This window comes from Vanessa atalanta, chromosome 7 (assembly GCF_905147765.1).
Source record: "Vanessa atalanta chromosome 7, ilVanAtal1.2, whole genome shotgun sequence".
In the NCBI taxonomy this organism is placed as follows: domain Eukaryota; kingdom Metazoa; phylum Arthropoda; class Insecta; order Lepidoptera; family Nymphalidae; genus Vanessa; species Vanessa atalanta.
Genome location: NC_061877.1, coordinates 6705024 through 6728153, shown reverse-complemented (window position 1 = coordinate 6728153; position 23130 = coordinate 6705024). Strand labels below are relative to the sequence as shown.

Here is a 23130-nt window from a genome sequence, read left to right as displayed (position 1 = left end):
AATTATAATAATCCAAAAAAATTACCAATACCTAAAATTTTTCACGGATACCAATTTTGTAACACGTGTCAACGAAAAAACAATCGATTGAATGCTTGTTTCACGAATATGTGCTGCTTTAACGGTAAGATATAAATTAATGTTTTTTATAGAAACGTTGTACATCTTAAAAATACCAGTAAAAACTCCGCGACGATGTATATCTAAATGTTACGGTAAATTCACAAATTAAGATAAAATGGGATTCAATTAGTTACTTATGTCTAAAATTAATTTTAATATATTCAAAAGCCAGAAACATGTCTACCGTTTAGCTAGTGCATAAATAAGATGGCACTTCTGTACCCACTTATTAATAGTACAAGTTTTACATAACAATAAAACTTGTATTATTGAGCAGAGACGATGCACAGCATCCGTGAGAGTGCGTTGTCTACTTCCCTTTCCGGTTTCTTATTTTTGTATGGGGGTATGACGTCACGTCCGTCCCACTCCATTTGTCAGGTCCCAGGGTGGCAGCTTGCCATTTTGCTTTCATAGAAGTCTCTCACCAGGAGCCCTTATTGGGATGCTGTGCATCGTCTCTGCTCAATAATACAAGTTTTATTGTTATGTAAAACTTGTACTATTATTTGGCATGTGACGATGCACAGCATCCGTGAGAGACGTGTTTATATCTCCTGGTGACCATTAAACGACGCTATGTGAAAACTGAGAACATAATATAAAATATAAAATCTGTATATTTGAGAATCATATATTTACTTCGACAAGATGAATATAATAATCAACTGAGTTATATAATATCCACTAAAACAATCCAAATGTATGTATTAATTTCAACAGAAAACAAATCAATAAACACAGGTGTTTAAGAAAATTAAAGATATAGATAATTAACGAATAGTAAATAATTGAATAATCAATATATTAATCTACAGCCTCAAAATTATTTGAAAAATTATAATGAGATGGTTTCGAATTACTTATTATCTGTTTACAATAAAACTTAAGGAAAGTCTTTTCACTGCGCCAGTTTCCTCGCGCTAATATATCTTCAATCGAAAAATGTTCAAACCAATTTAAGGATGCGACGGCAGAGCGGAAACTGCCTGCCGAAGCTACAATACCTGCATCTTTAAAAACTGACTTTACCCAACCACTTATCACAGTACGAGAAGCTGCTCGGTTCGAACCTCTAATTGTTATAAATAGGGAACTATCACAACTGGGCGTACGCCGTTCAGTGCCTAATTCAATCACTTTCCTTAACCAGTACACCGGACAAACCCTGGTACATGAATGTCTTTTTAATTTCCAACCTGATTGCCTGTACGTAGCTGTATCAGTTTTAGAGCCAAATGTAGGATGTAAAACTATATAGTCACCGAAATCAAAGTAATGGCGTGAATCTATTTTCAACAATGTAAGGTCATGAACACGTCTACCAGATGCGAGTAACAAAAGACATGCTAATCGTCGTGAAGCCTCAAATAATGAATTAGTGACTGGTGGATTGTTCTTTAACCAGACAATCAAGTCATTTGGATCCCAAATTGGAGGTTTTATTGTTTTTGGGCTACGGAGAGAAATAGCTTTTAAAATATGCTTGACTAAAAAATGTAAATTCAAATTTTCATTATTTAAAACTTTTCCGAATGTAAGAACTACTGATTTATGTAGGAGAATAGTAGGATAAGCTAATTTTTCTTCTAAACTCAAAAAGGCCAAAAATCTTGATAAAGTAACTCCATTCGGATGTTTAAAATCAAAGTCATTTAGCTTACACCACCTCACCCATCTAGACCAAGCAGGTTTATATGTTTTAAGAGTAGATTCCCTCCAACTAGACTTAAGCAATCTCTTTTCAGCTTCAGTCCAAGTCTGAATTACATCTTCCCAGCCCCAATTTTCCAGACGAAAAGCTTTATGTCTTGAATTCGGGAAGGTGGCAAGCCCGTCGTTTGATCCACCAGCACTTGAGATAACCGTTGGATTTTCAAAGGTTTGCATAAAGCTCGCCTGCGGAGATCCGGAAGCCAAAATACTCTCTTCCACATTGGGGCAACGATCAAAAAGGTTCCTTGAGCCGTGTTGAGATGTTGCAGCACGCGTGGGATGAGACTCGGCGGAGGGAATACCCACGCTAGCTGAAACCGCCATGGACGACTGAAGGCGTTGCAAAATAGAGCTGAGGAGTCCTGACAATTGTTCGAGACGTAATTCTGAACTACTCTTGTTTCTTTTGTGGCAAACAAATCTATCTGTGGTACTCCAAACCTGCGGAATATCACATTGAGAGCAGGTTTCAATAGGTGCCACTCGGCTGCTTGTTTCCCTCTCGATAGACGATCGGCGATGTCGTTGAATTTCCCAGGAATATACTCTGCTGTCATCGTGATATCCCACTTGTCCAGGTAATTTAGAAGCTGGTATGTTTGGTTGAGAAGAGCTATCGATCGTGTGCCGCCTTCTTTTTGAATATATGAGATGACTGTTCGATTGTCTGACTGTAACATCAGATGACGCCCTTGTATTTGTAACCTGAAATGTCTTATAGCTGCTATTATGGCAAACATTTCTTTGCGGTTGCAATGCCATTGCATCTGATCTTTTCTCCATTTGCCTGACACTGTCTGATCGTCCATTTGAGCTCCCCATCCAAAATCTGCAGCATCTGTTGTCAAAAAATGATGAATCAGTTTCGAATGCAACGTTGTTTTTGGCTGCGACATTTCCATGGTATTGATCCACCACTTGAGATCTTTCATTACTGTAGCTTGCAAGTTCATTTCTTTCATTGATGATCTCGCTAGCACCCTGGACTGCAACTGAAGCTGACGGCAGTGTAATCTCCCTCGGGGGACTACAAAATTGGCGAAATTTAGGCAGCCCAAAATACCTTGCGCTTCTTTGAGTGATATTGTACGTTTCTGATTCAGGCGATATGCAATTGACAATATCTTGTGTATCTTTTTTCTTGGAAGACTTTTGAAATTCAACTTGGTGTTCCAAACTATTCCTAAGAATTCTACCTCCTGAGTTGGTTTGATTACAGATTTCTCGTAGTTGATAGTCCAACCCAGCACTTTGAGTTTGTTTATCGCCAACTCTACTTGGGATTGAAGAGCTGCTTCCGATTGATTCGCTATTAAGAAATCGTCTAAATAAACAACCACTCTCAAACCTTGATTGCGCAAATGTTGTGCCACCCAGTTGGTTAAGGCAGCAAAGTTCTTCGGAGCGCAAGATAGTCCGAACGGAAGGCAAGTCATTTGTAGAACTTGTTGATTGTAAACTAGTCTTAGGAACTTTCGATGGTATTCCCTGATCCTTACATGGAAGTAGGCTGATGACAGGTCGAGTTTTACCATCCAATCGCCCTTTTGTAGAAATCGGGGTATTTGGAAATGTGATATTAGTCTGAAGGGTTTGTGTGCAATGTGCTGGTTTAATCGCTTCAGATTGAATATTGGCCTGTTTGAGCCGTCGCTCTTTTTGACTAGAAATAGTTTTGATAGAAAACTGGGTACGTGGTGATGATGACTGACCACTTCTAGAACCCTCTGCTTCAGTAATATTTTTACTTGGTCGGTCATTTCTGGTGACAGTGGCGTCTGGAAGCGATCGAGAATCTTTGTTGAAAGACTGGTTAACAATGGTTTGGAGGTAAATGGCAGACGCATTCCCGTAATCATATCGAGAAGGGCCTTCGGAGCTCCAAGCATCTGCCACTGCCTTCGATGCGCTCGAAGGCAGCCCCCGTAAAATTTGTTGCGGTGTGGCCAATAGTCACTTATCAAACTGTCTCTTGATCTGCAGTTTATCCTTTTTAAAGGGCTTTCTATTTTTGGGGTTATACTCTTGTCTTGTAAAACCCGTGTGAGATTTAGACTTTTTTGTATTCTGGTAATCGACTCTCGAACGAAAGGATGGATTAGAGCTTTCCATGACGAAATCTGAACTATTCATCTTTTTGGTAGATTTAATAAGAGACTTGTTATTACTCTTAGAATCTCTTCCTGTATGATACCATGGACGCAACCACTTATCAATACCGCCCGTAGTTTGAATGTAAATCCGAAGTTGATTTTCATCAAAAAGATGATTAGAACTCGGAGGTATTTTACGCAAACCCTCGCGAAGGTTCTTATTTGGCAATTCGTTCAGGATACGCTCCCGACGATTTTCAATATATTCGGCACGCTTACCACAGACCATTTGCATAATATCTTCACTAACTTTGTGAAATTTTGAAGTTGGTTGAAATAATTCACTTATTTTGTCAAAAAGATTAGTTGCAGACAGCACCGTGTCGGCGGAGGCCGCCCAATCAACTAAACATTGCAAATTTTTGTTAAGAAGCTCACGCTGTGTAATTAACGCATTACACATGGCTGCCAGTGCTTTTTCCGAGGATGCTAAATAGTCTTTACCCTTTAAAAATTGCCTGAGTTCATCATTCACCTCTAGATCCATAAATCCCGGAGAAGCAATATGCACTTTTAAAGGGTCAGCGTACCGTACATCCTTCCACGAAATGTCCCCGAATCTTTGCAAATTTTGGATAATTTTTACGTGCTCGGGATCGGCCCGAGGCACCTTTGGATCTTTTACTGAAGTATTAATTAATCCTAAGCTCAAAAGACAAGGGGTATTGTTTGCACCAGATGATTCAATTACAGGCCGTTTCAAACAAAAAGGTGCTGCTGACGAACTTGCTACGGGTTCGAGTGCAGGAGCAAGTAATTGAGCTGTTTGGTTATTATCCGGAGGAAGAGAACTCAATAAATTAATCGAAGGCATTGATGCCTGAGATGCGGGTAGATAAATATTTTGCAATAAAATATTGGTAAGCTCACTGACCTTGTTTGTCAAAGCATCAAGCTGATTCGAAGACCTGACTCGCTTCCTCCGTCTACTGTCTGACTCACTGTCAGAGGAATTCGAAGAAGACAAATTTGATTCGCTTCCAGTTCCTTGTCGTTTCCTTTTGTTAGACGCCGGTTCTAAAACCGGCGCTTGCATAGTCTGGTTACTACAACCAGCGACTTGCTCGAAACCATTATGGTCCAAGCGCACATTTTCCACTTCACTTTCACTACTCATAATAACAATAGCAAAAACACTTGTTAGCACAATAGAATTTTTCTATCTAAAAAACCGAATTAATTACAAAAAGAACACAATTTTACACACTGAGCAAAAAATTGATGTTAACGCTAAGAGAAGTAACGACGCTATGGAAGCAAAATGGCAAGCTGCCACCCTGGGACCTGACAAATGGAGTGGGACGGACGTGACGTCATACCCCCATACAAAAATAAGAAACCGGAAAGGGAAGTAGACAACGCACTCTCACGGATGCTGTGCATCGTCACATGCCAAATAATAATAACTTATACTTCCAATTCTGTCAAATAAATTAATTCATTGACGTATCACGGTCATCATTATCTGGTCACGTGTGATATTATTTTTAAGACTATTGGAAGAATATTTACTAACATTATATAATAGGCGTTTGGTATTAAAATAAATACCTAAATTTAGTAATATATCGTACCAAAATATATTTGACGCACATTTTTGGAGACTAATTAGGATCTCGTAAAGAATGGCCGAACAATAGAAAATGTCGAAAAGATCTTGTTAAAATTCTTTCACAGCAAACAACTTTAGTCATCTTATTAAAATCAAACAAAACATACTCTTTTCGATGGTTCTTTTATTATTTATTCTATTTTTTACAACGTATATTATATATTATTTTGGAATTGTGGTTAAAATTTATTTTAATGACATGCTATTCAATTTCAAGGAACAAAAGGAAGTCTCTTATTTCTGTGGTAAATAAAAGGTATGAGTAAAAAGTTTCCAAAACATGTTTATAAAGATATCCGTATGTGAAACTACTAGTATAAGAAATAATATATTATAAGAAATATCACCTTTCATAATATTATTTATATACAATACAGTTTAAGTACATTAAAATTCTTTCAATCGAATTTCGGTCACCATCGACCTTACATGGCACAGGAGCGTATTTCTTATCTTTAGGCGACTGAGAATTAAAGATAGAAAAAATTAACACTTACTGTCACGATTCGGAATTTGAACCCAGGCTAGAGTAAAAATATTATAATAATATCGAAGCCGTAAAACACATCATTAATTGTTATTTTAAGTCAAAAATAAAAGTTATAATTTTTCTCTCTAACAGGCACGCTAATTATTATTATTAAAGATTGGCATAGATTCGTCTGGATTAAGTTCACTCACTGTTTAATATAACCGTAATGTCTGCTGACAAACTTGTCACAAATATTATTTGTATTTTTAATTTGCTTAATTGAGTTCTTATCGAGATTAATGTTTTTACAAACGCAGTGACAGACGGACTGTAAACTTTTTACGTGATCTATTTTTTATGTTACATTTTTATAAGTTTTTATGCGCCTTAATGCTTCTGACAGATTTAATGTTGAGCAATTAAATTACAGTTAAAAGGATTAAAAAAACATAAGAAGTAATATGTTATAAAATTGCTATTTATTTAGTATTTAAACATCTTAAAAGATTCAACTTTCTTAAACGAATTATATTTTTTATATATTATCACTAATTAATTATCATTATAATACTTAATCGTATTCGTAAATTAAATAAATTTAAGTAAAATATGAGGTAGTTGAGAGTAAATATTATTCAACTAATTTACTTTTCATTCGATAGGTGATGATTGTATTGCGACTGTGCTATGCGCTAATTCGGTTTGTCGCTGCAGTCGCTCACTAGCAGGTGTGTTGTGCGCGCGTGCGTCGGCCATCTTTCAACAGCTGATTGGCGTCAACACGATCGTGTTTTATCCGTTTAGAAATATTATAATTTATAGATCGCAGTCGCGTTAAATGACACATTGAGACATTTCACAGTGCAGTGATTAAAGAGTAATGAAGATGACAGTTAATCGAATAAGAGTGGTGGTCCTCGGCAGCGCACGCTGCGGTAAATCGGGTGAGTCCCTTACTAAATAAATTTAAGAGAACAGCTGCCTTATATTGATGGAATCTTCATGATTTCCTTGTGTCATTCGTTTTTGTATATTGATTTGACGGGTAATATAAGTTTAATGACGCTCTCTGAATCTCGTCTTAAACTATTTTTTGTTGTTTGATCCTGGTCAGGATGCCGAAATCAATTACCTTTAATGGCTTGGGAAAGGTGCTTTGATTTATTTTGGGATCAAACACATGTAATTTAATAGCATCGTAATTACAGATTGTTAAGGTTTGTAATTATTAAACTCATTCATTGTATAGCTATGGAAACACGTCTAAGGTTTATGTATGTAAATAAATACTCTTGTTGTATTTTAAAGCTAAATGAGTTTTATATATTTACATTTTAGTTAAAGCCGTTCACTATACTCTATCCATATGGAGTCATCTAATTTGATTTATAAATCATATAATGAAGTAACTAACTTGATAACTCGAAAAGAGATCAAGTACGTCAATGTACTATTAATTACTTTATAGTAATAAAATAATTCTAAACAATTGCGTGAGTTGCAGAACAACCTTTGTTCCCGCTCTATGCTTCTACGTTCACTAGGTTATTCTTATCAGTCAGTTGATGTCTCGTATACCTGTGATAACTGGTATTGTGTCAATAGGCTGGCGGCTAATTCCATGGAATTTATTATCGCTGTGTAAACAAGATAGTATGTATTTGTTATGATTGAAAAACAATGTGCAATGTAAACTAACCGCGCTATAATGCAGTTTCATGTCTGCCATCTCTCTGCGATATTGATATAAAAATTAAAAAACTATTTTAAATTTAATCTATGATTTAATATAAATAAATAAATTTCGTACTGCACAATTTTTCTTATTATAATCATATTATATCAATATAAAAATAAGATAAAAAAATACCTGTGGCATCGCTTCGACGAAGCGTTACTTAATTGGGAAGTGAGAGATTCCTCGCTGGGATGAACATTGTCTTATTTTAAAACGAATTGCCACCTTTCACGCGTAAATCGAAGTGACACAAGGGTACATTAGTCAGGCCTATAAAATAGAACGATTAACACTAGGAATGCGGGCCTAGCAGTCATATTCCATCACTTCGGGTTTCGGGATATTATTAAACAGCAACGCATTGAGGGGGCGACGTGTTTATTACAACAAGTATACAGAGACTGTTGACTCATAGAGTTTAAGTTTGGCTACCGGTTTTCATAGTACAAAAATGGTCTGCTTGTTTTAGTTTGTGTGACCAATTAAAGTAATAATCAATTATTGAAAACTAGATTTAATCGTATCAAAAATTATTCGATATCGAAACTGATACGAGTTTATGAACCAACCGTGATAAACCTGTTATTAAAACGATTGACAAATAAAATATTATATTAGGTATATTATTAATTATATTATACGGACACTTCGATTTAAATTATATATTTTGTAATATTTAAATTATTTTAGTTTATATTACACATGGAATAATATAATAGAAAGTTTTTGCAATTCAACGTGGAATTTGCCTTGTTTTTGTAATAGTATTTATTATCTATTCGAACTTTCGATTTTAATAAGGCGGTTGTGTAATAAATATATTTTCATATCAACCGCCTTTCGTTGTAATTTTCTTGACTATAAATATTATCAATATTACTTAGGGAGTGTATAGTCTATAGATTACACAAACTAACAGTTGGATATTTCTAAATAAAACTTAATAATATTTATGTAAAAAGTAAAAGATTAGTTAGGTACGTAGATATTGGTAGTATCGTATGAATATAAAACTATGTTTTATTAAAATATACCATAATGTATGTATATGTTTATGTCTGTTTAATAAGTATATGTAAATATTATTAAAATGTATGTATGTGCACGAAGTAAATGAATTTATTCGCTGGATACTAGTGGGATACCTATTAATATTATTTAATGCTAAAACGTCTGTTGTTTTGTCCGTCTTTCACGCAACAACGAAGGGCAACGTGTCGACGTAATTTTTTGCATAGAGTTATTTGTGTAGGTGTGAACATATTACAACCGGGTAAAATCAAATTTAAAAATACATTAAATATATACGTATAACCGCATACTTCTAATATTTTTTTCAAATGAAACCCATACTGTTTATGTTTAGTCCTAGTAAACTTCTCCGTACTCATTTTTCGTTCGCCAGAAAAACAAAAGTACCGATAGGTTTATTTTATTACGTTCAAATAATGAACTATATCTATAATATTACATATAATCCATGTCAGTCTTAAAATTAAAAGATATGTTTGTGTTAGTTCATGCCAATCGGATTAGAGTTGTAAGCATCTTGTAAGACTTAATACAAAAAACGTTAGGTATGTACGGACGAACGTTTTCAATCTTACTAATAAAAGCGGCAGCTTAGATGATACATGTTTGTAACTCAATCATGTCAAAACGGCTGAAGAGATCTGAATATTTGGCACAGAGATTGGTTATAGTCTGGAATAGCACAAAGGTAACTTTTATCCCTAAATCTTGATCCCTTCTATTCTCCCTCACACACGAGCGGAAACTTATATGCTTATAAGTAATACGTAAGTCAAACGTAAACGGCAGTCCATAAAATCATTTGCAGTGCAATAAGTTCTAAGACCTTTCTTTGTGCTATGTACTACTAGCGATCCGACCGGCTTCGCACGGGTGATATGCTGATACTAAATATACTACAGAATGTCTTACAACGTTCACAGCTTTTTTGTCATTAGACAATAAAAACCGCAATGTCCCTGCATTTTTAATTTTTAATATTTTCAAAAATATTAATATAAATTACATGCTGTAAAGGGCCATATTGATCTATATTAAATGCACAATGTACTTAAGGTGCTTTATTGGATAAGGATTATTGCTGTATTCTCTGAAATGGCTTTGAAAATAAGCCATTATTTCTGGTATAAAGTAATGGATAAAAAATGGGTTATTGTGGGTTATTTCTAAGAGATAGACATATACCATTTCGGACTTTTTTGAACACCTTTTTAAGGTCTACAATACTGTAGTACATTATTTGATCTGCCTCGTAGGGTTCAGTCAGCATTTGCAATGTAAGTGCAAAAATTCTGTTTATTTACGACATCACTTTAGAAACCTTTAAAATTATTAGTGTTTTTCTACTATATTGTGCATATATTATACATATAACCCTTCCTCTTGAGTCAATCTATCTATTAAAAAAACTGCATCAAAATCCGTTGTGTAACTTTAATTATATAAGCATACATAGGGACAGACAGCGGTAAGCGGCTTTGTTTGATACTATGCAATGATGATATACATACTAAAAATACGCATTCACAACTTTTCTGAATACTCTTCTTGGATTATGAGTTTGTATAGGGCTAGGATGAATTATTTTATATATTTTGAACTAATTTAAATCCTACTGTATGTATAGCTTGTGAAATTTTTCAATCGGTTTTGTATGATTTATCTTTTTCAACTTTCATCTATACCGTTTAAAATAACAAGAATAAACGGGCTATGTTATTAATTTAGTTAACGTTATTTTTTTGTACCTTATTAAACAGACGAACATACAGACATAAAAAAGCGTATTAAAATGACATTGTGTACTTAAATAAATAATATAATTTTTATACTTTGGTATCACCCAAATAAGAACGACTTATGGACTGAACGTAAATGAAATGAAAATATTCTAATGTTTAACCTCAATAAATAGTAAAAATGTGCGCAATATCGCGAACTCGTGTATGTCATAAACATTTTCGCTTCCGCAATAGCGCTAGACTTATTAAGTAACATGTGTAACGATTAATTAATTTTAGAAACATTTAATTAGAGGACGTATATTTTCCTTGTAAAATGGTTTATTATGGTGTGATATTTATATAACCGATCGAAGCGAGTTATACTGTAGTATCACAACATCACAACATGCATAGAGTGGTATTCTTTTTGAACACCGTAAGACGTATAAGTACGCGTAATAAGACCCTCCAAATGCCGCTCTTCGTGAGTTAAGCCCAAAAAAAATACAAATACAAGACACTTAATTTAATACAAAATATCTCATGAATACAAAGCTCATTTTCTCTTTAGTTCTCACACTAAATTGTTGACTTCGTTAACAATTCTTGAGTACGGTAATTCATAGCTTCATTATTTTTAAAGGGGTTAAAAGGTAAAATAAACAAATTGATGTGACTGACTTTTAAAATGAAATGCGTTTTTTAATTGTGAGTATAGCGGATGCGTTTAAATTAACGATTTAAAGATCTGTGAGTGCAATTAAACTTTACTGTTAGGCAGACAAGAGAAAGCAGGGAACGGAAAAAATATAATTTGCAACGGATTAAGAGAAGATATTATGATAGAGACGTTCGTGTTTTGAGTTACCGTGTCGTGTGATACTAACCTTATTAGGGATTAAGGTATATCTGAGCAAACAAGGGCATTCTAGGTAACCTAAAAATTTCAATGGAATCTAGGCGCGAAACACAGATATCGATATGATATCGTGGAAGTAAACAAACTGTCAATAAAATTTGGGTTGATATTTTTATTTGCAAAATGTCATTATAGTTGGACTGGTTTAAGTATCGTGAGAAATAAAAATATATATTAACAATAACTTTAATTAAAAAAAAGTCGATAAAATTAATCATTAATTTTTGTAAATTAATATTCAGCTTAAAACGATTATGTTAAAAGGAAAACTTAACGACTGTTTACTCTTTTAATCGATTTTAAAGTATTGCCATTTTATTGTATTAGCTACAAATTAATAATAAAAAATTTCTTAAATTACATTGACTTTGTTTAATTAAAGAAACTACATTAAGTTATTAAATACTCTGCCACAAATTTGAAAGTAATTTTGAAAGTAAAAACAAGTCTCTTTTTTTGAGAAAAGAAACAATTGATGAATCGAATACATTATATTTGTAATTTATCTTAACGACCGTACCAACGTAGCATTAACATCACCTCTTCCCACAAATGAACGGATCGTGGTTTATTCAATCAAATGAAAACATCGATATTGCGAAATAAATCGTCAATATAAATGATTCGATTGTTGTAGGTGTTATGGAATTAATTAAGGTCTATACAACCATTAATAAATCGCCTAACATAATTGTTGAATAATCCGTGAAATGTTGCTATTCGATAATAAATAACGTTGCCTATGTAATAGAAAGTATAAACAATAAGTCAGCGAAAGCTAGCGAGTGAAATTGATTTATCGTAGTTGTATTCGGATGTCGTCTTGGAAACACTCAACACATTAACATAACAATTAAGATATATTGGGTAAGATGCTTTGACTGATGTCGCCATCGATTAAGTAACTATTGCGAAGATTGAAAGTATTTAGCGATGGCAGATATTTCCCACGATGCGGGCAATTTGAACATATATACTTGTTTCAAATGTTACGCACGGTTTTAGTATAGTTTATACTTTAGTATTGTAATGTAAATATTTGCAACCAATGTTATATTATAACAATTATAAAAAAGGCACTTTGTAATTTTTCCTATCAATAAAAATTAATCTGTAAATTAAATCTATATACTATTTGTTTATAAATATATATTTATAAAATTTAATAATAATATATGATTCATATTTGAAAAGTGACATCAGACATGTCAACTCGAATTATTAATTAATCATAATCTATTTTCAAAAATATGTAATATTAGTTAAAGTCAAAAGTATGTTTAATTTTAAAATACATCATTATTACATTCTGAACTAGATATATACATACAATAAAATATGACGTCTAAGTAAATTTCGGTAATAGCAAGAGTACAATCATAATATTATGCTCACAACAATCTGCGTACTACAGTTTACTTCTAATAATACAGAATAAATATATAACATGCCGATGATCCATTTCTCACTTCATAAATCAAGATACAAATGTTTATCAAATTTAGGCCGTGTATTATACACGACATAAAACTCGCAGAATGCGTTTCGGGATCGTAGATCGAGAACGTCTAAATGCCAGTTGCAGTTATATTTATAGTGTGCCATAGTAGCCGCAGCCGCATGCCACCGGCCACTGACAGACGCCGTGAGTCACCCTGCCGACCGTCTGCTGGGACACCCGCCTCTACAACTCACATTTACTCACCCGCCTAATCTTAAGCGATATTTAGTGCGCCGCGTCAGATGGCGATTTTACAAAATATCATATGAAATATTTCAACGTTACGTTGCTTACCAGATCAGCGAGCTAAAAATATAATAAGGAAATTCACAGAACTCATTTGTTTTCAATGTTAGATTCTCAACGATGAGTCGTTTTAAATGATACTATTAGCGTAAAAGAAAAAGAACAGTGCCTAATCACGAGTGAGCAGCGCTTTATTAAAAGTTAATTGTCTATAATTTTGATGCATAGTTGACGTGTAAATAATAGCATTCAGATTTCTGGATTTCCAGGTCATGCAGTCAAACCTCATTGTTTAGAAACATATCACTGTCAATATTTACAGGCAGAGAAATTCAAATTAGTAGGTCATGCGTGTGCTGTTTTGGGAGAAAGCTTATTCGAATCCTTTTTTTTTAATCGATGAACAGAAACAATAATGATTTTAATAAAGTCCAATTAACAGGTGGCAGGTAGACATTTAGGACCAATTCTCGATCACCTCATCCGATTCTCTTAATTAACGTAAACCTTCAGCTACCGTTTACCGTATTCAGTAAACATGATCACTTAAATTCGCCTTGTTTCACGCGATACCGTTATAGACCTCGTTACCGTTACCATTCCGGTGTGTTCTGTGAATTAATACGATTTTCATGAGAGCCTTCACATGAAAGTCTACGTTAGTTTGTTCGTTTATGCTCTATTTTTTTGTTCGAATGAGATTATATTATTGAAATGAGAAAATTAAAATTATCTTGACCAAAATATAAGTAGTCGATGTAAGGCTAAAAAAATGTATTGTATGAAGTATTTTTCACACACTTTTTCCTTCGCTTAAAAAATATTCTTTGGTTGCCTTGAACTGACGCTTATCAGCAGTGAAAGTGCTTGTTAGTTTAATTGGTCCTTCAGCTCAAGTTGAAGTTTATTTTGCATGTTTTGATAACAAGACAAGTTGTTTGATTGCAATATATTACTTTTGCGAAATTTTGATAAAATCATTAATTATTTTACTTTTGGAATGAAAAAACAATTACAATTTGTTTTTATCAAGTTTCGATATATCTGTCATATAGCAATGCCATATAGATTTATTGCGTTTGTTCCTGTATGAATTTAATTGCAATAATAAACTATTTTAATTTTAATTTAGCGGTGTAATCTATTAATTTTGTTGTAGGAAGTGTTTAGTTATGCTATAGGTACTTTCTTACTATTATTTCTTACGGCATTTTGGAGTAATGAACCAAGTAGTTATTGAACTGAATTAGTTTCGAAATTATACTACTAATTTGGTTACTTCTACATATAAATAAGAATCATATTTTTTAAGTCACAATTGTTTCACTTACGTTACACATTCATCGTTGCATTCAAAATCATTTCATCAAAATCGCTTCTGCTCGTCCTATTTGATTTTCGAATCATATAAATATGTTTATCTACGTCTACAAATCAGGAACTTTAATTCAATAAAATAGTATAGTACAAAAATTCTCATTTTGTAATTACTTGTCGGAGATAAACGGAGTAAGCAAAGATGATAATACTGACGTGCCCTAATGAAATGATTACTTGAAGAATTTATTTTCCTTATCCAATTCTATTGCAGCAACTGTTTCGATACAACAGTTAACTGCAACTGACGTATTGTTATCATTGTTAGTATTGAAACATGGCGCTTTTAGCCACATTTAAATCGAATTTGTTAACTAATTAATAAATCATTCGGTACACGACATCGTAACTGTTCTCTTTTATTAAATTAGAAATCTATTTTTCGTCATTTATAGAGGTTCATTCTTGTTATTTGTAATATAAGTCTTGTAATGTAATAATTAGTGATGGTCCGGGAGAATATCTATAATTTCAAATTCATCCTTAGCTCAGCTGTCCCACCGGACATTTACTATGGACTTTATTACTACTTACTTTTCGCGTCGTGTTTTATATGCGTGGTCTACTCATTATTCTTGATATTTAACTAAACTAACAGTAATATACACAATACAGACACAGAAAACAGTTTATAGAGCTGTTCCGTTGCATACTATATTTATTAAGTTAACAAATTATTGCGAGAACTTTAATTAAATTATGAAAAGCCGTTGTTTTTTTTTTAAATAGATAGTCACACTGGTAAAAGTGTCTCCTGAATGCAATTAGTCACCACCACCCATAGGCTCATGCACTGTAAGAAATATTAACTATCCCTTACATCGTCATGCGTTACCGTTTAATAACTAACATGTTATGTACTATGTTGCTGCAGTTGCTCTGGCTCATTCATCCTTTAAAGCGGAATATAATAATACTAGTATTGATTTTTGGTAGAATATTTATTGAGGTAGCTACCCAAACCGATATTATAATAATAATGTCCTTCTTGACGAATTTCGGCCATATTGGTGCATTTACCACCCGTTATATACGGGTTGCTAGTTCGAATTTCCTGATAATCATTGGCGCGGATTTGAATTCAGAATTACCGAATTCTGGCTTTGCACCCTTCCAGGACCCTAGACCAATGAGATGTCAAATAAACCTGGTATCAAATATTATCGGATAGCGTTATTGACTTGTTCAATCGTATTAGACACAGTTCTATATCTGATCAGCCAATTTAACCATTCGTGTTAATGACTAGTCCTTTGTCTGCTTTCCCTCTAATTGAGCCTTGTAGCTATAAATTTATTCAAGAGTAAACTTTTGTAACACCTTTTACCAATAAGTTGCTAATTGCTTTCTCTGTTGCAAACTTGCATATAATTTGCTACTATATTCAATAAAATGATATAAATTAATTTTATTATGAATATTTATGAAATCTACATATGTTTATATGCTGTTGTCATAGTATAAATATGATTTTTTTTGTTACAGCTGTGGTGGTTCGCTATCTAACAAAGAGATACATAGGAGAATATAGTTCGACTGGTGGTAAGTTATTTTTTATTAATTAATTTTTTTTATGAAGTTCAAAAAATTATGTAATCGTTTAACATTATTTAAAAAAAAATAGTACTTGTATTTTAAATTAGAAACGATATATTTGACAGAGTAATTGTTGATATAATCACTCATTCTACAATCTGTCGTGAATATATTCACTTCGAACAATCATGATTTTTGTACTCAATAATAAATATAATATGAAATATCATGTAATTTTTAAGTTCAAAGTTGCATAGAAGTATCTATGGTTGGTATCAAAAAGTTTCTGAAGATAAGCCCTTACACTCTGCCAAGCGTCAGATGCCAATAGTTTATTTGCGAAATTGGCAAGTGTATCAGCGGTAGCCAAGGCTGGACGAGGCCGGCGCCACTAACTCGGGCAATGACTTTTTAGAAGATTGCGCAGAAACTTAAAATTCCCGGCACGCTACCTCACAATTTCCCTTCGCAATCCCGTAATGAATACTATGGTCTTTTTATGTTTCATAACAAGGTCGCTTGCGAAAATGTTATTTTTGTCATAAGAAATTGCGAAATAATTATGTTATGCCATCATATTAATCGTTAATGTTGAATATTTTAAATTAAAAATTCTATTTTTTTTTAGATTTCTTATATCAGCATCGAGTTTCTTTTGATGGTGTCACATCAGAAGTTGAGGTTTTAGATACATGTGGGTGTGCAGTGAGTATTACTTATTTATAACAGATAAATAATGATAGTGAATTATTTTTTTCTATTTTAAAGAATAATAAAAATATAATTATGTTTATTTTTTTTATCAATAGAAACGGGGCTGTTTAGCTGAGCACCTTCGCTGGGGTGACGCATTTGCAGTAGTTTACTCTGTGTGTGATCGACGCTCATTTCTAGCTGCGGCTGAGTTGTTGGCACTCCTGGAACGGACTAGATTGCCCGGATGTTCTGCTGTCACCCTCCTTGGGAATAAGAGGGACTTGGAGCATGCCAGGTAGGATTCGAATACTTATTGAATTATATGGATGCATTCATACTGTCTTGGTTGTACCACATATTATTCTCATTTAAAAAATTTGTTCAATTTGTTCATAATTTATGTTCACCTAAACCAGCTCCTAAACAAATGAAACTGTTAAATTTATGACAGTTATATCCACAATTATTACATAGTTTATTTATTTAGATTAATATAATTCAAAATAAATGGTCCAAGTCAATAATATTATCGATAGTTGATATTTAAAGCGTTATGACGTAACGAAGCAAAAAAAAAACCATTTGTAAATATTTGCTAACAAGACGCAAATTATTTATTTAAACTAGAAACATTAAGAAATTTCCATCCGTGGAATAACAAGGCACAAATATTATGAAATGAAACTACGGTTGGAAGAATATAGCTATTATGGGACATTATTATGTAGTTATGCCACTTTTACTTGAACTGTGTAGTATTACATAGCGACCGTCGGGCGATGTGAATGGTTCAAGAATAGTGGCGTCGCTTTCTTGCATTTCTGTGATGGTAGCTCAATACCAAGAATTACAAACATACCGTTCTAAATAAGCACATAACGTTATTGACGCAATGTGACATAAAACGAAAGTTGATAATAAGGTGTTATTATATTCGCAAACTTTTAAAAAATGCCACGTTTTCGATAGTTTAGAACTTTAAAATGTATTTTAAATTTATACTTCAAGTGCAAAGTCACATATTGAACAATCGTTTACATTATTTTCATTACCGACGGTTTTAATTTTATTACGTAATGTATAGTATGATATTGAAAAACATGATATATTTAAATATTTGGTATATATAAAATAAGCATTAATTGATATACGTTTTAGTATTAATGATAATAACATAGTATGTTTAAAAATAACTTTATTTCTTTGAGTATTATACGATATTTTCACGTGTTGTATGTATATTATATGTATTGTCGTTTGTTTTAATAGAGTTGTGAAGACAGAAGAAGGAGAAGAAATGTCATTGAGATTCGGGTGTCAGTTTTATGAAGTGTCGGCGGCGGAATCGTGCGCGGGCGCAGCGCTTGCTTTCCACGCATTGTTGCGGGAGGCGCGAGCGCTTGCCATGCTCTTGCCTACGCCGCGTCGCAAGCTTGCGGCTTACTCTGTGTCTAAGGTACTATTTTAACTAAAATAATAACATTATTAAAAAAAAATGCTTTTTTTGTATAGTAAATAAAAATTCATAAAAAATATTTTTAGAAAATAATTGCAATTTTACAAACAGTCTAAGCAGTGAATTAAATTATACTGTGACATTTTGCAAGCGATCTGATTCAGGCCAAATTTAATTTATGTATTACGTACGACGATGTAGAGCACACCGATTAGTCTATATTTTGAAGAGGCAATCAAAACGTTTAAAAATTTATTAAATATACGTATAATTACTATGTTATCTCTTTACACAGGTAATTGGTACAATCCTCGGCTTGAGCAACAAAAGCGTAAGAAAGAAACGGCCGTCGCTCAGCATATGATTTATCGAAACGATTAAATTATTGGTCTCGTTTACCCCTAGAAGGGGTTTGTTGTCTTTCCGCAAGTCGCGAAAGCTTTCTGATGGAGTCATGGACTGAAGTCTTGATTGACATGAAGTTGGAATGGAAAGTAGCATTGGATGCTGACTTAATGATTTTACCGAATTAATATACTCTTGTATTATATTTAATCGCATACGACGCAGTCGGAAATTTTACCCGTGATGTAAGTTATTCTTTTTAACGTTTTATGAGAATTTTCCTTATATTGATGAAATAAATTGTAATATTGTATTACTTGTATATTTTAACACAAGAACTTTAAGGTGTTTGCTATTAAATTTTTGTCAATAAAAGATATTATCATATTTTTTTAAATATACATAAGTATTAACTTACCATACAGGGTGTATTTTGAACATATTTCTTAGTATTTATTGTGAACTGTTCTCGCCTTATCGATGATATTTAGTGTTTTTAACGCACTTATCGTTGAGCGTTTCATATTTGAGAGATTTGAAGGTTTATTGTTAGTTTTTAAAAGTTATTATAATGTCAATTTCATTCATATGTTTTTTACTGTCCAATTAATTTCACAATAACAACCTTAAGCAATTTTTGATTCATTACTGTTGCGCAACCTTACTTCATTCACAGTTTTAGTAATATGTGTTTTTTTTCAACAGCGCTAATTAATTTCAAGATAAATATTCTGTAACAGGTTTCACAGAATAATTAATACGAATTTATTGTATTTTAAATGGCGTTATTTGACCGTTTTTAATGTATAAGTTTGACCCACCTATAATTAGCTTATATTTTCCTTTATATCCTATTTATGATAAGAATTTGTCTCTCAATTACAAATACGGACCAGAAACTTAGCTTAGTTATTTGTACCTACCTGAATATTGTATTTTGATATTAGATAAAATATATGTTTAAATCATTTTAAATGAATTGAAAACCTAAATACAATATTTGCATTACGTTGTTTGTTTTATTTGTATTTTTATGAATTATCCTTTGAATATTTAACAACAAAATTTTGCGAGAAATTGTAAAAATATTATCATATAGTTGGCTTGGCGTGACTTGGCGTAAGAAGGTGAAGAGAATGATAAAAAAAACAGTGATACGTAGACGGCGGAAAATAATGGCTGTGTATTTTGATGTTTTAAGAATATTTGTTTAACAAATTGCTTAAAAGCTGTAATTCCAGCTTCAATTAACTGTTCTGCAATTAACTTTCAGCGATCAACGCTATGACCTGTTTTCTGGTTATATTTATTACTTATTCCGGCTCATGTATTATCCTAATACTTAACGCCAATAACCTGCATTTTTCTGTTTCCATATCCCCATATACCTACTGACATTGAAAAAGAGATTTCTCTTTATTGATTTTTTTAATTATTTTTAGTTATCGACTAAACAAACAAGTTTGTCTTTGACACAAATACCTATAGGTTAATGTCTAGTAGGTATGTATTATATCAAACAAGCCAATGTCAACAATCCAGTAGCATTATTTGAAAAGTTTATTTGTCCGATTGATTTTAATGATGTGTCATTCTTAATTTAATTAAGTGTTAAATATTAGTGAGTATATACTCTTAATAATAAAACATCACATTCGATTGGACTTTGAACCGTGGAATGATTTTAAACATATTACGTACACAACTTATCACTTATTTTACATAAGTGCATTACGTCTGTAACCCAATGTAATCCTAACTAGTATTAAACTATTATTAAGTGAGTTTTTTATTTTTCTGTTGCGCTTTCTCGATATTTTGCATATATGTTAGGGTTAGAGAAAATGTCAAAGAGTATCATGCCCCTTCCCTTCACAAGCAGACGATGTCACGGGCGGAAAGTAATATATATAATATAAAAGCAGACCTTATCTTTTAACACTGAATTTATAGCCATGTGGATGGGTCCACGTCCACGTCTTTGGTGGTTTATAATAGAAAATAGTAAATATTTTAATAAAAAATCGTAAATATTTTAATAAAGATTATCAGACGTCCTTTTGTCTTTCCATTTATACTTATAGCTTAAAATATAATGCTTTGAGTATATTTTTTAATGTATAACACCTTTCTACTCTCTTTTTGTGGGAATGATTTCGTGAAAAGGGACGGGACTGTGTAACGGAAAGAGCGCACGGAGTCCTGGTGTTGACTGTCATTTGGTACCTACCTATTATATTATATTTATTTTGTAACGTTAATATTGCTTATGAATAAGGTAGATGTCAGATGTTACATACCAAATGCGACCGCTGTAAGGCTTGCTCGTTTTCATTAAATCTATTAGTAAATAAAATATATTACATATCTCTTTTATGTATTAAGTATCTGCGAGAATTTTACTGGTGTATATACAAGACTTAGTTAAAAGACAAATTGTAATATACGATGCTGTATTTTTTGCTGTTAAGATAAACAGTTTATTGATATTGATTTTATAAATGTATAGTTTTAAAATAATGTGTATTAACCTATTATCATTATTATCATTTCTTTATTTTTTATTTATCCATCCAAGATCGAGTTTTTAATAGAAAATGTAAATCTCAATCGAAGATCGTGGGTTCAAACCATGGCAAATACCACAGTGTTATTCATGTGAATTTATGTCACCTCATATCCTATGGTGAAGAAAAGCATCGTCACACGATACGATCACCTCCTAACTACTTATTTGCTTTGTCGAAAATATAATAAAAACCGCTTCCTTTCAGTCTCTAGCTCTTCAGGTCAGAGTATATTTTTTATCTTGACAGATGATAGTTGTTTCTGACTATCAATAAGCAAGTGTATGATTGCTTCTAAGTTGAATATATGATATTGATATATACATCAATGTGCAATAGACCTGGTGATCCGGCTCCAAATCCTCCATAAGAGAAGATATTTACAAATTGTTGTATTGAGTCGATTATAACATCTAAAATAATGTTAGTAGTTTATTAGTACGCTATTTTAATAGCAATTATGTACTTTGACGCCTTTCACTTGTCAATAAAGAGATTCACTTTTATATCAACTGACACTTAAGTTTTTATTTAGGTCATCAGACAAGTTAAAGTTTAGTTATCTATACTAATACTATAAATGCGAAAGTAACTCTGTCTGTCTGTATGATGATCTTTCACGGCCAAACCAATAAACTGAATGTGATGAAATTTGGCTTGAATTCCAAAGAAGGATATGGGCTGCCTTGCCTTTTATGCCTTCTTTTTCTAGATTTACGAGGAGGAAATGCATTTACGAATGCCGTCCGATCGGGGGACCGGGACGGGTATATGGGGCTCAACCCCGTACCAGAGCCTAATGCCCCACTAAAACCTCCTCGAGTTTCTACTACGCCGCCAAGTAGTGAGGCTACGGGAACGCTCGTGGCTTACAACCGCGGCCCCACCAGTGGCAGCACCGTAAGGCGACTGAATACATGGAGGTGCGCCTTCCACTTCTGCCTCCGAGTCGAAAGCTGACACCCTGTGGCAGATAAGATGGCTCCGCCGCTGACCACCGGTGTAAAACACCTCGGAAGCTCGAGTAACAAGCCCTCCCCCCTTCTAGCCAACGAGACCACTAACAGGGCCCACTTTCCGCTCAACCAGAGACGTACCAGGAGCGACCCTGTGGCATCCTGCCGCGCTAGTCTTAGTCGTGGCTGACGAGTTAGTTCAAGCCGGCCCCGTTGCCCAGGGTGCACCACGAGGAGGTAACTGACATGCACCCCTGCTTTTTGATGTCTAATATTTGATGACCATCCCTTAAAACGCAAGCGAAACCGTGAGCGAAAACTAGTTTAGGTTATGTGATTTTCTTAATATTCATATAATATTTAAAACTTAATTGTGTATATTATATCTGAAATACTTATTTACTTTAACTCTTTGATCGACCTAATTTTTATTAAATTCTTTTAACTGGTCATCAAAATACTCTTTAGAGGGGCTTTACATAATTTAATTTACATTATTAATCATGTACATTATTTATGAGATTATGGTATAAGTATGTACTTACGCAATCAACATACCACAAACAAATTTGCAATAAGTGTACTTGTATTCAATTTATTAACTTTTCGTTTAAAAGTTTTTTAATTTTTTTATGCCATTTGGATTGTAAGTGGTCACCAATATCCATAGACATTGGTCCTGTAAGAAATATTAATAGATTCCTGTATTACCAATGCGCCACCAACCTTGGGACCAAGTTATTATATCCCTTGTACCTGTAGTTACACTGGCTCATTCAACCTTCAAACCGCAACACAACAATACTAAGTATTGATGTTAAGTGGTAGAATATATAATAATTGGGTGTTACCTACCCAGGCGGGCTTGCTCAGAGCCCTACCATCAAGTAATTGGTGGTAAGGTAATTATCATACGGCCCCTATTATTGCAATGGGACCGTTTTCTAGAAGACCGAGTTAT

The 23130-nt window shown here is 33.2% G+C and overlaps 1 protein-coding gene across 1 annotated transcript; it reads left to right on the top strand.

Annotated features, from left to right (window-relative positions):
• Positions 1 to 6780: 6780 nt before the first annotated feature.
• Positions 6781 to 19654, top strand: LOC125065155 (ras-related and estrogen-regulated growth inhibitor-like protein). The gene is made up of 6 exons (XM_047672626.1): positions 6781 to 7020; positions 16099 to 16155; positions 16778 to 16854; positions 16959 to 17140; positions 18115 to 18301; positions 18597 to 19654. Exons 1-6 carry the CDS (start codon positions 6957 to 6959, stop codon positions 18663 to 18665), a joined length of 636 nt encoding a protein of 211 aa, XP_047528582.1. The 5' UTR covers positions 6781 to 6956; the 3' UTR covers positions 18666 to 19654.
• The last annotated feature ends 3476 nt before the right edge of the window (positions 19655 to 23130 follow it).